Source organism: Lepisosteus oculatus, chromosome 21 (genome assembly GCF_040954835.1).
Source record: "Lepisosteus oculatus isolate fLepOcu1 chromosome 21, fLepOcu1.hap2, whole genome shotgun sequence".
In the NCBI taxonomy this organism is placed as follows: domain Eukaryota; kingdom Metazoa; phylum Chordata; class Actinopteri; order Semionotiformes; family Lepisosteidae; genus Lepisosteus; species Lepisosteus oculatus.
The window spans coordinates 14,204,783-14,222,153 of NC_090716.1; the positions used below are offsets into that span (position 1 = coordinate 14,204,783).

The following is a 17,371-nucleotide window of genomic DNA, read 5'->3' on the forward strand; positions in this document are numbered from 1 at the left end:
CTCTCTATGTGCAGCTCAATTCTCTCTGCTGCAGGGGACATGGTCATCAGAGAGATGGGAGTAAAACACAGGGAGCAGGAAAAGGAAGTCACTTCTTAAGGTCATTATAAATCAGTTAAAAGCTTTTCAATCCAGTCAGAATAAGGTGAACATTGAAACACATCTGTTAACTCGCTCAATATCTGTGTTGCAGCTGTCACGGACAGTGGTGAGAAAGATACATGAGCTTAAGTTTGTGTTGCAGAACGTCTGGGTCTGGCTTTTACTGAAGCTTATTTATTATTCTTAATTTATATTATGCTTAATTATTCTTATTAAACTCAGATCTAATTTATTACCTGTTTTTAAGACAATGATGACAACACGAGATGTTTAGGAACAGTTTAGGAACTAACAGCAGCCTTTAGATATAGATAATTTTGTTTACTGAATTGCTTACAATAGTTTAAATTTTAATTAACAGTGTTTAGTTAAGTAATTTATTGATTAATTATTATAGTTAAACTACAGGGAAAATTTAACAGCCAACTCATTTTACTTTTGATGCTGCAGTACATTGGGTGTTGCTATGTACATTGTAAGCTGTTTAGCAAAAAAGCACTGGAAAGAAGTATATTTACTGCAGTATTTTGGAGTACAGAATGATTTTCCCTAGCAGAACCTCCCAGGTATGCACAGCATACAATGTGCATATATACCCTTCAGGATATCTATGCATATATACACTATAAAACAAACAAAATAAACTGTTAAAAATAAATACACAGAAAAAGAATTACTGCAGATGTTGGTAAACAGCTCACCTATTAAAAATGCCTAAACTCATTAAAATACAGCTGACGATTTATGTACTTGCAGTAAATGAGCATCAATTAGTTCCATTTGCTTGCAGTTACCTTGGGGAATGAACAAACATTTTTGCTGAAAGTAACACTCCTAATTACTGGATTTTAGTGACAGAAAGCAGAGCAGCAGAGCTCATGCAGTGGAACAAATATGTAGAAGTCATTGATGGTAAATGACTGCAGAGTACCTTCACAAACAGCTACAGGCTTTTCCCTGCGTCTTGCATCATCTTCTTTTGTTTACTGACTCGGTGTTTCTTCACAGTGACAAGCCCACCACTAAAACCCAATGCTCATCCGTGCATCAAGAGGCCTGTTTGTTGAAAACTATAGTAGCATAGCAGTATAATATATACAATTATTGAAGCACACCACCTCCTTGTTTGGAGGTGTTGGATTACGTTGACTATGTCATGATACCCATACACAAAGCTGTGTAACCACCTTCTTGCTCTATTAGGGTGCAACATTAATCTGCTACATTAAAATCAAAGACAAAATTGTATCCATCTACTGTATTTTCTAATTCTGTCATCCAGTACAGAGTCATGGTTATAGCCAAAGCCTAACACGGAAAGCAACGGGGCAAGGCAGGATACACCCTGGATGGGACACCGGCCCACAGCAGGGCAGACAAACATGTACACACTCACACCAGGAACACATTTCCAAGAACCTTATTAACCTAACTGCATGTCTTTGGACTGTGGGACGAAACTGGAGCATCTGGAGGAAACCCATGCGCACATGGGGAACATACAAACTCAACCCAGGTCTGGAATTGAACCCAGGGCCCCAGCGCTCTGAGGCAGCAATGTGCTACCTTGCCTCCCACAAAATTATATTTCCAGAGTTCAGAAGGTAATACAGTACATTATTCTGAGACCAATGTAGGTATTTAAACAAACTGGATTTAATGTAAATACTGTACTTAATATATTCAAATTATACTGAAAGGCTAAGAATAAGAGTACAAAATTCCTTACTACACTATATTTGCTTTTTGAACCATGTATATTAACTTAAAGTTCACAAAGAAAGAATAAAAGTTCTTGGAACAGTACAATACAATAGTCCCCTTCCATCATTGATGGTACTCTCTCAAAGTTTCTGCTCAAAGGAAGACTGAAGCAGCACTACATAGCTAAAACAGAGCAGCTGTGCAGGAGCCTCCTCCAGTGTTATAGATCTATAGATCTTTATTAAGAGAGGAGGCCTTAATAAAGCCAGGAGGGATTAATAAAGACAGGAAATTACATCAGGAAAGGAAACAATATCAAGACAAGAGGCGTTAATAAAGACAGGAGACAATATCTACTGAGATGCAAATAAAAACTATAAGGTGTAACTAGAAATTACTAAACAAAATTATGCAACTTTTTATTCCAATTAAGGTAAGGAATGCAATGCCCCTTTTTTTACTATGTGTAAACTATACAATTTAATTCTCTTGAATTTTGCTTCACGGTTTATCCATCTCATAGCTCATTCAACAAATTTCCCTCTGCAATTTCCCTCATGGAATCAATAAAGTCTCTATCTATCTATCTAATTTTAAAGACACAAGAAACACCTACGTTTTTAGACTAATTGGATACCAGATAACTCGGTTTCAGCTGCTCTTGTACAGACACCTTTTGCTTTGACATGATTGTTCTGCACTAACCTTCTCTTTAACTGCCAAACATTCCTAATTCAGAGGATTGGTGAGCTGCATCCTTAGTCAATACAAATGCCTTTGGAGAGTGGGGGCAACTGTACTACTGCTGCAAACCAACACCCATAGGTGTACATGTTCCAGCAAGACAATGCATGACCACACAATACTGGAACTACAATGGCGTGATCTCAAAATACACTTTTGACTGTGTGTCATGTTTCATACTCACAACATGACTCTGGATTTTTGTTTGCATTTTCTGTGGTCTTGTTTTATATCTATGTTTAAAATAGTCCTAAGTAAACATTTTGTTATCAAGCCTCCAAATACTAGAAAAACAGGGTGTGGTTTAATCAAATATGCCGGATAATGAAATGTTACTCCAGTATGTTACATGTAAATATGTAATATGTGTATATTTAACCTAAGATAAAACTTTAGAAGTGCTTTAAAATATTGTTTGCGTATTCACCACTCACATGCAGACCACATGAACCTGCTTGTAGAGAGGCAGGAGTGGAGAACTGTACCGCTATCATCTAATGATAATGATTTATCTTACAGGTACATCTACTATTCACTATTCTGGAGTCTAACCCAAAATTTACTTTTCAGTGACTCATCGACAATTGTGGTTTATGCAAAGCAATTTTGGAACCATTTTCTCTCCTTAGAATTCACCACAAACTTAAGAAGATCTGCTTTTGGTGCCGTAAAACCAAATTGCCATTAGTGCAGGATAACCAGAGGTAAAGGCAGACATCACCAAATCCTTTCGACCCTTTAGACCTACATGTTGAATTTCTTCTGGCCATCAGTATATATGCTTACACACTCATCTGTAAAATATGCCGCCACAGACATCGTCATGTGCCTTTTCCGTGTGGGTGAACAATCTACCCACCTTCGCACTGGCTGCAATCTCCTGCAGACCCTTGTCAGCAGCGTCCCGGATGATGGGAGTGATGAGTCCCCGCTCTGTTGCCACGGCTATGGAAATGTGGATGGTGTCCAGAGCCTTTGGCCCTTCTGCACTCCATGTCACATTCACTTCTGGCATCTCCTGCAAAACAGTGAGCGATGAGAGGGGGGCGTGGAATCAGCATAATGCAGTCATCACCATGATTGAGCGGGGATGGTGCTGATGGAATGATGAATGATCACAATGTCGGATTTGTGTCAGACATCGTACTTCATTTCAGATCTGTACAAGCAGAATGACAGGGATATTGGTAACCCTTGGACATCTTCTCCCATCTCAGCCACTGAGCTCCATAACTCTTTTAAAGTCGCCACTGGCCTCATGGCGGCATGCATCCCAGACCTGTTTTGTTTCCTCCAGATGTGCCTGTATAGTTTGGAGGTACAGCCTGATATAGGCAGTGTCTTCCTTCCTTTTCATAATGACTGACTTCACCACTCTACAAGAGATACCAAGGATCTTTGAAGTACTGTATACCATTCCCCTTCCCAGGGATATGTGAATTAAATTAAGATTTGTCACAGCAAAGGGGCTGAACACTTATGCAATTATAAAGTTTCCATTTTTATTTCATATTAATTATCCATTTGTTTCTTATTTTTGATTTTTGCTTTGAATGTACAGAGCAGGTTGTGTGAATAAATGTGAATAGCTATGTAAAGGTGTCTTGACAAAATTTTAAAGCAACAAAAATTGAAAATTGTGATAGGGTCTGAATAATTTTGCAAGGCACTGAATATCCTAAAAGCGTACATATTTCATTATTATAACAGTTAAACACTCAATTTCAAATATATTTCAGTCTTAAACTGACATATATAGTTCATTGTGTAAGTATATACTACTCCTGTCAATAATATCACATTCTGATTAAGTAGAGCATACTTTTTTAAATGAAGATTTCATATCTTTAAACTGTTATGACCAGACTGAACACTGTTTTATGCAAAGGAGGATGAACAGAGGGCAAAATGTGAAACAAGCTATATAAACAGAAATTTGCCGTTTGTATAAGTATTTAGCCCTCTAAGTCAGTACATGCTGCACCACTGACGACAATAGCAATTACTATTGCCAGTGTTTTTGCACAGGTCTCTACCTGCTTTGTACAGTAGGGTGGTGTAAGTCTGCCAATTCGTACCGACAAAATTGCTCTAGTTCTAACAAGCACGTAGGAGATAGTTGTATTGCAATCATCAAACCTTGCCATACATTTCCTATTCATTTCAAGTCTGGACCTTCACCTTACCCTTCTGCTACATGCAGTATATCCCCCTTGCGATTTTTCAGCAAAGGCTTTCATTTTTGTTGCTCACCCCTACAGGTCAGCTTTGTTTAGAGAGTGGGATGGTCTGGATGAATGAAAAGTGACTCATCCATTTATCCTCTGACTGCTTTATCCAATACAGGGTCACAGGGGCCTATCCCAGCAAGCAATGCAAAGCAAGTGAGATACAACCTGTATCGGGTGCCAGTCCATCACAGGGCACACACACACAACAGGGCCAGTTTTCCCAGAAGCCAATTAACCGACCAATATGTTTTTGGACTGCAGGAGGAAACTTAAGCACCTCACAAACTCTAGGCAGATAGCACCACGAGTCCAGAGTTGAATCCAGGGAACCCAACGCTGATAAGCACATCACCATCCTGCTTCCATGAATCCCATCTCAGACTTGGCAAATCTTTCAGTTGACTTTGCAATGATATCTCTAGCCATGTTATTTCCTGGGGGTGCAGCCTTACGTACTGTAGGTAGTGTTTGGGTGGTATGAGACATTGAACTTGCACTTGTTAATTACAGGCTTCACTGCATTCAGAGGGATATGGAACCCTGTAGCTCGGAGCCTCTCTTCCATTTCATCACTGATTCTCTCTGTTTGAAAGCTCTCACGTCTTCATGGTCGATTTTTAACTATATGACTATAGTCTACAATAGACTAGTCTATTTTTAACTATATGACTATAGTTATAGTTGACTATAGTAAACTATTCAATTTATATGAAATGTCTAAATGAATATATTTTTAAATTGATTTACATTTTCCATGTGACTTTAAAAAATTAGATTTATATATAAATATTCAGGAAATACATTAATTAATTTAATGGAAGAATTATATTTTCATATAATCTATTTATAAAAATATAGGTTGTTGAGCACTAATATGAATGCACCTTGTCATATTTAACGAGGGTTTAAAGGAAAATGCACTTCTTCGAAACCAAATGATAAAATACAAAACAAAAAAAGAGCACAGAATTTTGTAAGATAATTCAATGTCCATTTAGTCAATAACTCTTCCTTGTATTTTAAATGTTCTTTATTTCAGTACACAGATACATGATAAGCAAGCTGTTAACTGTGTGTTGTCATGGTAATAAACTGCTTATGTGCAAATGGTTGAGCAACACGAATAACAATAAAATACCGTCGTCTTCAATTCACAAACATATCTTGTAGATTGAATGTTAAAGATCTTTACCATTAATTACAAGTCAAAAGACAAGCTGGAATTGTGCTTAATGAAGTTAAAATAATATAGATTAAACACAGGCCCGATCTGTTCTACTGTCGCAGCACACTGGCTGTCATGCTCTCCAACCATGGATACTGGCAATGGGACAATGAGAGGTACTTTTGCCACTTGTGTTCCTCTGTGTTCAGGAGTGACTCTATTAATACCTAGATCATTGTGATACTAAAAGAAAATGATCAATCTCCCTGAAATTTCAAACATCAGCCTAAGGAAACCTATCAGACACTACGAGCAAACAAAAATTCAGATCAAGCCATCCCAGCTGATCTCGATCATTACCATACTGTCTCGCTGTGGGAAAAAATACCTGTTCAGCAGTGCACTTGTTTGAGTTGATATATTTTCAATGAATGTCAAATGCCCCCAGTGGAAAGAAATGAGGCAGACCTTTTTTGCTGTACATCAAAATGTTTCCTGTTAGACAAGACTCTGAGACACAGAAGTTATTCTTTCCTGTATATCTATTAAATTTTCTATCACCCATTAGAAGAAACAAGTAATAACAGAGATGAACATTTTAAAGCAGAAAAGCTGGCGGTCTAACTTGTACAAGATGCATCTACCTAGAAATCTACATGCATGGATGTTGATGAAGCAAGCTCTTTAATGAGAGCATGGAACAGGCCTGTAATGCTGTTTGATTAAAGCTCATTCCCACCTTTTTTTTTAAGAATATGCTGAGAGGCGGTCATTCTCAGAAATGCGCAAGGGTTTCTTTTTAAAGAGCCAGCTCTCACAATGATTTGTATCGCAAGAACTACCTGTATTAGCAAAATTCAGAAGAACCAGGCAAACAAGAGTGGAGGGGGTATTATAAAATGTGATATTGTTGGACTTTTCAAACTAAACAATGGCTGATGATTCTGTCTACTGTATCAAAATTATATTCCCGAGCCATTACTTTTTGTTTCCTTGGAGATTCACCACTGTCAGCCTTCTTTATTGTATGTCCTCTCATTGACACAGAGCTCATTTGTGTATCTAATGTGAATTAGGCTGAAGAAACCTACCCCAAAACACATGGGGGGGCCTCATGGACAGGTGGTAAAAATCCTTTAAGACCAGACATGCCACTTACTGCATCTTTGTTTAACATATTGTTCTGAGAACAACAGCTCTCATCTGTGCAAGAGTGCCCTTATGGAATGTCCTTCGACCTCTTCTGGTAGAAGAATTTAATAAGCACAAAACAAAGAAGGGCTTTGACTTCCGTTGCCAGACTGTAATTGCTGACTTACCAGTTCAGAGACATGGTCGTCACAATAATAAACATTACACACATAATAAAATGCACTTGTAGGTGTTTCCTCTATCTTTGTTCAGACAATATTCCCCACATGCCACAGACCAAAAAACAAAGAGCATAAAAAGAAAACAGCTTGGAAACAAATCGAGATTAACTTACAATCTTTCCTGTCAAAAGCAATCTGGACACTATCTAGGTAAAGATAAATTGTATGTACATCACAAACAGTTGTGGGAATGAATAACATTTTTTTTTAGAGTTCTGCAATTAGTGCTTCAAGTTTTTAAGCCACATCTGCTGCTGCCACTATGGGAAATCGTCGTGGAAATTTGAAGGCACAAAAAGCAGTACAGAAACTAACAATGACTAAACATTCTGTAGCAGCCTTGTCTCCAAAGAAGACTGTAGATATGAAGCTAACTCTGAATCCCGCAAGCTTGCAGATCTGTCCCTGAGGAGCAGAGAGGACAGCTGAAAACACTCAGGTGCAACAGAGCAGATCAGCATTGACACATTTCAACAGGGAACAAACATCAACCAACTCTAACACTTACACAGGAGATGATACAAGTATGGCTAGAAGTCTTTTTTACTAAACTTCCATGTCAGCTCAAAATCATACTGTCACTTAATTTTTTCTCAAATTAAAAAAAGGCTCTGTAGTACAGCTGAAAACTCTCATTTATGTAAAGATTTAATATGCACACTCCATGTATGTGCACACTGTATATAGTATGTGACAACTACAGTAGTCCCTTACTTTACACAAATTTACCTTACGCTTATGGTATCTGCGGTTATAGTACATGCGCAGAATTTGCTGCATACATTTTCAACTTGTGAGACCCCCAAATTTTGATATCTGAGAGGTCGAGAAGCATCTGTGAGCTGTGATATATGCCGGATTGAGACTTCTTTTCATGAGAAGAGAAAAGAGAGAGCAACCACACAGCCTTTGCCAGTAGACGTGTCCTCGATTTCTACTAATGTGGCTCCTAAGTGCATGAATCAGGGCGAACAGCCCAGTGCTGCTAAATGATCTAGTTCTGCGATGAGCTTTGAAGAAAAATGTAAAGTCTTAGATATAGTAAATTGCGTGAAAGACTATGCAATAGTGCTCTTGGGTCAGTTGTTTGGCGTAAATGAATCTACAATTTACATAGAAAGCTATCCGAGTGAGCAGAAGAATGGAACGTCAAAGTCTCACACGCCATGTAACCTGATCTACATGGATGACATCACAGCAATGAAGGTCAGATCCCATGGTTGGCAAGAGATGACTGTGCACATTTACTTCTGTAGCCCCATTTATGAACTTAAACACCAGCATCAAGTTAAACACCAATAACATTTTCTCCTCTAAAAAAACAAAATGCTGCAGGAAATGAATGTTAAGGGAACTAAGCTGCATAATGATCAAGATACTTGATACTTGAAAACTACCAATGACAAAAAAACTGCAGTGCTGGCCACAGGCTCAGATAAGACCTCACGGTCTTAGATTTGTTAACTGGGTTTAAGTTTCTGTTTGCCATCTCACATGACAGATGTAATTGAGAGCAGGGGTGAAAGGTATTAGGAACATATTGTCCTCATAGGTAGGTCTATTGACTGTAGAGCAGTTGAGGCTCACGATGTCTTTCGGGACTTCATCTTGTAGATTTTCACTCCCATTGTGAGACAGCCCTGTTATTAAGTTATTGACACCAATTTAAATAGATGTATGAACTTTAGTAATTTGCTCCAGGTGTTCATTTCTATAATGAAAATGAAGGTACTGCTGTCCGTGAGAAACGCTGACTGGTAAACCAGAAAGAGAACAGATGTAATAACTTCCTGATTCTTTCACAGACAAGAAGAAACTTAAACAAAGAATTTGATTCTCACAAGCTGGGTAAGATGGCCACTCTGTTACCAAATAATCAACAAACAGCTGATAAAAACTAACATGGCGGCACTGTCCTCCTCGGTCACAGAAATGGCTGAGAAATTAAATACCCAGACAACTGTATGTTGTAAAAATATATAAAAATGCTTGATAGTTTATGCCCTAATGTGTTTATATAGTTTTTGCTCTGTGTTTGGACAAAAGCATAATGCTTATACTATAGGTTCATCAATACTAGGAAAATTTGGCATAATTTTATGAGTCTTTAGATAGAGAAGATGTATGCTACTCTTACTTTAAAAAACACAAAAGGACTTAAAGAACTGAAATGAAGTCTGATTATTCAATAAAACCCACTTCTTGTGACTTACTTTCAGGGTAACAGCAGCCGCCTTGATAATGAAGTCGTTGACTGACACCTTGATTTCATCTGCAAAACAAGCAAGGGGCCTGTTAGAGGTACAGGAAGAAGTGAGATGGTCTCTTCAGGAGACATGGGATCAAGCAGAGAAAGTTCGATTGATTAATAGCAGATAAAAGGGAAAATAATCAATAAAACAAGTCTTGCTTCTCCCCACAGTCAATACATTAACCGCAAACTTCAAATCCCTTCTTCCTTTCCATTCACATCTCCCTGTGGATTGCTGAGCAAAAGGTAAAGGGGATATTTTGAAGACACCTCCATCGACCTCCAGTGTGAATGAGACCTCATATCCCCTTTCCTGTTTTTCTTGCACGAGTGAGGGGTGGAAAGGTCAGCCTTGAGTGCTTCGGCAGAGCCTTCTTAAAGGGCACCAGCGCCTAATCGCCTCAAAGAAAGCAGGCTTCGGATTAACGAAATCCCTCGGAGTGCCGGCTTTTGTGCATGCTGTGTTTACCAGCAAAACTGTGTGGGACAGCCAGCAGATTAATGAGCAGGTCCAGTCAGACCACTTCGGAGGTCTGAATGAAGCAAATGTCAACAGCGCTCGGACCGTCACCTGGGGGACCCCCCTCTTCCCCATTCAGTTTCCAATGTTCTCATTAAAAAGGGATTGATCACTCTGGCCAAGAAGTACCTGGCAGGTTCCTGCAGAAATTCAAGTGCTGTTTTTAAATGCTCCCTGATTCACTCAAGATGAACACAAAAAAAAACTTGAGGATTTTATTCTTATCAATCATCTTATGTTCACTTTCCTCTCCAACACAAACCAATCTAAAAAGGATTTTTTAAGCCCAACATAATTGGTTATTACAAAAGCCTGGTCCTGGCAATGACTGCTATTATATATGGGAATGATAAGGAACTTCAGAAAGGCTCCTCTGATGTATCCATCCATCAGAGATTCTCATCTTTTGACATGCCGAAAGCTGTACAGCGCCTTACGGAGAGTTAGCAGTGGAAATGTGGAACATCTCTCTTGTTACTGAAAGCCTTCAGGCACTAAACAAGTCACGGGAGGTGCTGTTCTGGCAAAAGCAGAGAAGTCATGCCCTGTTGTGGCAACACTTTTAGTCTGGTGGGTAGTGACATCACTACTTGCTGAGACACAGCCTGCTATTGACATGACCCAGATCCAAAACAGCACTTTCTCTTCCACAGGGCTCGACCTGCACTCTGAACATATTGTTTTTTTTCTCATCACATTGCTAAATATTCGTGACACCAAAAATTGCTAGTAAACATTCTTTAGTGTATTTTTTTTTGTGAAAGAACATTTTCAGCTACTGTATACAGAGTACCAGCACTTACCAAAATATTAGGAATCACCTGTCAAACAAAACAGATTGCTTTTGGCAGACAACGCATGATTGGCCTGCAGAGTCTGTGACAGGCTTTACCTTCCCAGGCCAGAACAAAGCTTATATTCTAACACTGGACACAGAGGAATGTGCAATTCAATCCCATAACCCTTACCTGTCATCACAACCTTAACTAAAGGCAATCATGTCAGAAGACTGGGGTGGGACTGAGAGGCAAATATTACAGCAGCTGAGAGAATATTGCACCTCCTGCTCAAGACGTTCTTAGTACTTTCAAAGGTTTAATATTTAAGGGTGAGGGTTCTCACTATTTAAACTGGTTTCAGACGCCAAAGACCAGTTCCAAGGTGACTGTGTGAAACACAGATGTTGCCTTATTGACAAATTAATCTGTAACCTGACAGAGGTAAAGATCTTGAACACAGAATTAAGTGCATATACATATTAAATCTCACACTCCAATAACCAACCGGAACCTGCTTGGAGAATGAAGATTCAGGTTTTTGTCTTCATGGTTCCTTGTTATATGCCTAAAGGCACAATTTGCCAACACAAGAAAAAACACATACTCATCCTGCAATGGCTGAATAAAGATTATTTTTCTATTATATTTAGCTTTACACCAGAATGAACACATTAGCAAGAGGAAACAAGAAATGCTATGAAAGACAGAAAGTACATCATGCTCCTTTTGCATGCCAGGTGTCTATTGATTCAAGAAGCTGAAAGAAAACAGTAAATCAGACCATAATCAGGCATGCTGAACTATTTTATTCCCACACAAACACTGTGCCTCCTAGATTTCTGGTTCCTCTTATTTTCCAAAGACATCCCTTAATTTTGGTTTCTGTCTGATGACACACTGTGTAGCTTTAACCCAGAACTTTATTTAGTTTTATTTAGGTTGATCCATTATTCGGTATAATACAAGTACTTTGTAACTCTTTTTAACATTGTTTCAGTCATCAGTCATCTAATGACAGAGATGAAAGTACTAATTGCCACTAAAAAGTACAAGATCAAAGAAAGTATTTACAGGGGTCTCAGGAAGTTCAAACAGTAAAAGGTGCTCATTTGGAGTACATGCACTTCAAATCAGCTCTGAAAGCTAGACTTAATCCTGGATAGCTGGCATCCACTGTGATTACTCACAGTTTACTTGTAAACAACTGACTGAACACTGATAGGAGTAGGAGGTAATTTGCATCTTACTGCAGAGTTTGCTGCATCATTCTACCAGCTCATGTTGTCTCTCTGTAAGGCACTGTAAGACATTTCCCATGGTTGAAAAAGGCACTCCCTGTCACAGCTTGTTAGGCAACTTTTCGTAGTACTTTTCCTCTTGTACACACACACTTTTCCATGTGCAGTACCCTCATTGAGGTTACTTTGGGACACAAGGCGGACTATATCATTTTCACACTCTTCCTCTATGAGCTAACTTCAATACTGAGGACTTCTGAGCCCTTCACTTATGGAACCCCGGGCTCAGAGTCCTGTACTCCAGACACACTGCCCTTGCTTTCATACCATAATCCCTTGCAACTCTCATACCTCTCGCTCCTTCTATGACTTCTTCTGAGGTCAGTTCCAGGTTCTACAAAACATCATTGGCAATGACCCTTTGCTCAAAGTAACCGGGGCTCAGTGAACCCTACTTCTCTTGATCTTTTCTCTTAATAGTCCCTTTTGAGACTTAGCGGTGTGATGTTCTCCACATGGTCATTCTTATTTGGTTAGACCTGCACTACCGCCTTTATACTATACTTTATCTTGGACATCACGGTTTCACTCGTCTCACTTATAGCCTGTGGTTCACCTCCCTTGTGCCTGGACCATGCTGCCTTCACACTCAAACGCAACGGTGACAACCCTCACCGTCCCGTCGCCACTGCATGGCTTCAACCCACACCACCCTAATGGGCAACCTGTAGCACCCACACACCCTCCTTAGGGCAGCGCTACCCCTTAGAATCAATCAGAGCCTCGTAGACACAACTCACACATTGAGTGTTCTGCTGAATAAGTGGCCATTGCATCCCGAGCCTGCTAGCTCACAGCATACAGCCGTCCACTCTCTCACCGCAGACTGACAGCAGCTTCCAGCCTCCTGCTGCATTAGCGTCTCCCACACAGACGACACCAGGAGATTATCACATGTTGTGAAACCGTCAGCGTCAACAAAGACTTGCTCTATCTCACTCAGCTTCAGCCTGGTCACGCTCCCTGCCATGCCTCCGCTTGAGTTGGGAGGACACATTAAACACACACCAGCACCCTGTACACTCTGGATCAGCCAGATCCTCTGCCTCCGCTAGGTCTGCTCACTCCACCTCATGCAGGTGTTGCTTCCTATCAGTCCTGTGGTTAGCTCCGGACTGACATCCAGGCTTCTTAGGAAGTATCCTGTCTGCATACATATATACCGCTTGCCCACTCTTTGAAATCTGCTTACATTTACACATCCCCACATGTATGTCAGAGTTCAAAACTGGAAAAGGGAAAGGAGAAACTGGGCCTTATCACTGCTGCAGAGTGAGATAACAGAGGAAAATCAGGGCCGCTGGAGCAGTAGTTCAGGCACTTCCCACTGGACACAATGCATCCCAGTATTGTGATGGGGGCACGACAGGCAGCACCGTGCTGCAGAAAGACACACAGCATACAGCCACATTCTTCTTAGTGGGACACTTTCTTACAACCATATACTAGACAGGATGTTTAGATGACACAGTAACCCCCCAAAATCTATAAGAACAGGGCACCTAATCAACTAATAACATGGCATAGGACATATTGCATTATTACATTTTGTTGTTTATTCAGTTCTTAACTGTAGCGCTGCAGAAGCTGTACACGCCTGTGGTGAGTAGCGCAGTCAGCTGCCCTGAGAGCATGACGGTAAGGAAACCACAGAGAGATTTTTCTCACATGTGCGGCTCCACATCTCTGCAGTTGGCTGGGGCTGGGCTCTCACTGTTTGCTACCAGGTACAAAAGTTGTTTTTTTTTCTGTTTAACTCCGGTCAATAATTAGCTCAACCAGGAACATGCAGGCTGGACTAAACCTTGAGGCCCTGCGTCAGAGGAATGGATTTGACACTGCAAACACGATCGTCATGTACCACGGTAGCCATGTTTTTTTCTGAATCATTTTGTCTTTCAGGTGGTATGATTACCAGGTATTATATAATGTTTACATCATCTTTGGCACATGTCAAATTATTACTTAATGAAATTAATTTTATTTGTTTTTACAAACGCATACTATACACACAATACATATGCAGGTCTTAGGGTATCTCAAACAAGTGCTATGAGATAGCATACAACCTTTATACCGTATGTGTCAGTTCTTAAGTCTTTTTCAACATTTATTTTCTATTAATTAGCCACTACTGCGACCCCTTATTAAAATACTGTTTCAATTTTATAGGGAGGAACCCCTTTGGATGTACATCATTGCTTTTCTCTGCATAGCATATTTAAACAATGAAAAAGAAAATGATAAATTTGGCTGTTTTGCCGCATTCTTGAGGAAATCAGATGTGCTTTTCCCTAAAACAACCAGGGGTACATCAAGAGAGGCAGTGTAGCAGTGAATGGCACTGAAGTAAGCCCGAGACAAATGGAAGTAGTGTGTTAACGGCACCATTACGTTTTTTTCAAATTGGAAAATTCTGAGACAGTTTGCATCTTGTGAAATTGTTTTCTCACATACCGAACAATTAGAATTACATCAAACATAACCCATCTACCCTTTATCGGAAACCCTCTTATTCCTGCTGAGGGTAGAGGCAGCTTGAAACCTATCATGGAAGCATGGAGCCTAAGGCAGGCACCGTGTGGGCACAAACACACACATGTACACAGTGTGCTTTAGAGCATGTCTGTGAAAGATGGCAGTGATGTTTCTGGTTTTGATTCTGTCCACTACATTGTTTGGTGGATAAGCAACAGAAGCTGCACATCTGAAGAGAATGCATTGCACCACATTGCAGATACAGTCTTGTAGGATTCCAATTCATTCCTCTTGCACAATATGCACAAGTCTGTGCCTGTTTACTTCTCCCAGAGCTCTAGATGCCACATGTCATTCCAGCTCATCTTGCAAACGTTCAGTGGGGCTGAAGTAGTGGGACATGAGAATAGTGTATCCATGCCATAACTGTCATATTCTCATCTCGAACAGCCAGAGGACGTCTGGTGCCACATCAGGATGAGCCCACAGCAGCAAGTGAGGTCACAGGTCACAATGAACAGTATTTCTTTGCAGTCAGGTTGCCATCATTCATTACAAGTGGTGTTCTGTAGCGACTAGGCGATCGCACTCGGACCTCTCCATTGATCTTGGCAAGGTATCGTGACCTGTGGTCTTCCAGATCTTGGCCTATCATTAATGGACTGTGTTCAGCCATCACTCACCTAAGATGGTGAGTGACAATGCCCTGACTTATTCTATCCTCTAGACATTGTTATCTTGATAAGCAGGGCATATTGGTTTTTGGCATATTGGTTTCTTTCTGAGTATTACTTTCTTGATTTTGACAAAGCTTGATTTTCAACAGATTTAATCACCTCATCACTTCTGCCCAAAGATATTCTCATAAATGAGGTGATAAAAGTGCTCAACAAGTTAAATTGGTCTTGAATTATATAATGCCAAGAAAGCATCATATCATATAATAATGCCAATTTCTTGAATAACGCCAAGAAAGAGGCACTCCTAAATCCTAAGATAAGGTTCTAAATAGAGGCTGTGTCATTTTCCAGTTTTAAATAGGTGCTTCCCAGAATTGAGCAATGATGAAATTCTGAGCTTTTCAGTCATTTCAAATGAAAAATGGATCACAGCTGTGTTTACGTCAGAGTCAAACCCTGAATAATTTCAGAATCACACCCTTGAGGGCTGAAGGTTCTTCCTGAATGTTTTAAAAAGGAAATAATTCCAGGATAACTACTAACAGTAAAAAGCTTAAACAAATTAATTTATGTCTAAGTGAGGGCCTTACTGTTAATGACACACATTTTGTATTTTGGATCTTTTTTTAAATCACCTAAAAAAAAGGTTAAAAAAAATAAGTTCCAGCTATTAATTCTACCTGGGCCTTCTATTTTTATATTTGCATGTCCATAATGGTCCGCTGTTATATTTCACAGTTTTGTTTAAGTTGACCATAACATTGGTAAACTGCATTCTCAGTTCATGCTTAAGGTGATAGATATTTATTTTACATATTTATGTTTTAAATTCTACAGCTCAATAAAACCTGTGTATAACTTTAACAAAACCGGAGGATAGATGCATATTTACTCTCTCCTGATATGCTTTCATAAAAATGGGGGATCCTCCCATTTTTATGTGAGGATATGCTAAATGTTTATTTAGCAGGAGGCATTATGCCTCATCATTGTGCTAAAAAAATAGTGTAATCTGTTAAGCATTCGGATGTATTGGGAAGTGAACAACTTTCATTCACTCTTTTTGAACAGTGATCATTTAAAAGGCAAAAATATATTGAGGTGTCTTGAGTGCATCTAACTGAAAAACAGAAAACAATTGAACAATTCTGTCCCCTTCACCTGCGTTTACAGCTACAATTAACATTGTTAATTGTCACATCAGTCTTCTCCAATAATGAAAGAAGTTCGAATACTTTTATTTAAGCTAGCGACTTAAGAAATTATCCAATCTCTTAAAAATGTAAACATTACACACTAATGTAATAAGTAAAAAGGCAGATTGTTTGGTTTAAGAAGCCCAACATTAAATGTAGCAAAAAACACCAAATACAGAAACACAAAATAAAATGGAACACATGCATCTTGCATTTTCAATGATAACAATATTGTTGTAAAAACATGGCAACGTGTAAACAATGTTCCGAATGAGATTTTACTAATGCGCTCCGAGTATTAAATTGGCAATATCTATTGCACTGCTTTACCTTTGGCCAGCTGTCTGCGCAACAGCAGCACCGCGCCCACGTCACAGCTGACAGAGGCATAAGCATGAGGGATGGTGGATTTGGACTCCATCAGCCGCTTGGCAATCACACGGCGCACGGTGGAGGCTGGGATCTCAGTGAAAGTGCCCTGTGGAAACAACATACAGCACACTTTACAAAACAAATGCCACAGAAGAGATTGGTGTTTAGATGTCAGGTAAGAACACACATTCAGTAGCCGAGACTAACTCGTTTCTGTTACCTTTCTTCTGCATAAGAGAGGGATGAAAAAAGGGCGAGACTTAAAAGCCTCTACAAGAGATCAAATCTCACTCCCCCTTGCCTCTATTGCACATCCACTTCCCAAAGGCCACATAGGGACTACAGTGAAATTGGAACACAAATCTACGCAGCTGTTTGACAGTGTTCATTGTAAGCTAATTGCACATTTCAAAAGGCCTACATTATGGCATACTGCCAATTAGGCAAATTATCATCATCGGGGAAGCCTCCTCAGCCT

General features: G+C 39.6%; 1 protein-coding gene across 1 annotated transcript in view; it reads right to left on the reverse strand.

Annotated features, from left to right (window-relative positions):
• The window catches only part of pdhx (pyruvate dehydrogenase complex component X), a 74,764-nt gene that overhangs the window by 10,207 nt on the left and 47,186 nt on the right, over positions 1–17,371 (reverse strand). The window contains exons 7-9 of the mRNA XM_006642446.3: positions 16,852–16,999; positions 9,533–9,591; positions 3,410–3,568 (exon numbers count right to left, since the gene is read on the reverse strand). Coding sequence (XP_006642509.2) covers positions 3,410–3,568; positions 9,533–9,591; positions 16,852–16,999 — 366 coding nt within the window. The remainder of the gene's footprint in view (positions 1–3,409; positions 3,569–9,532; positions 9,592–16,851; positions 17,000–17,371) is intronic.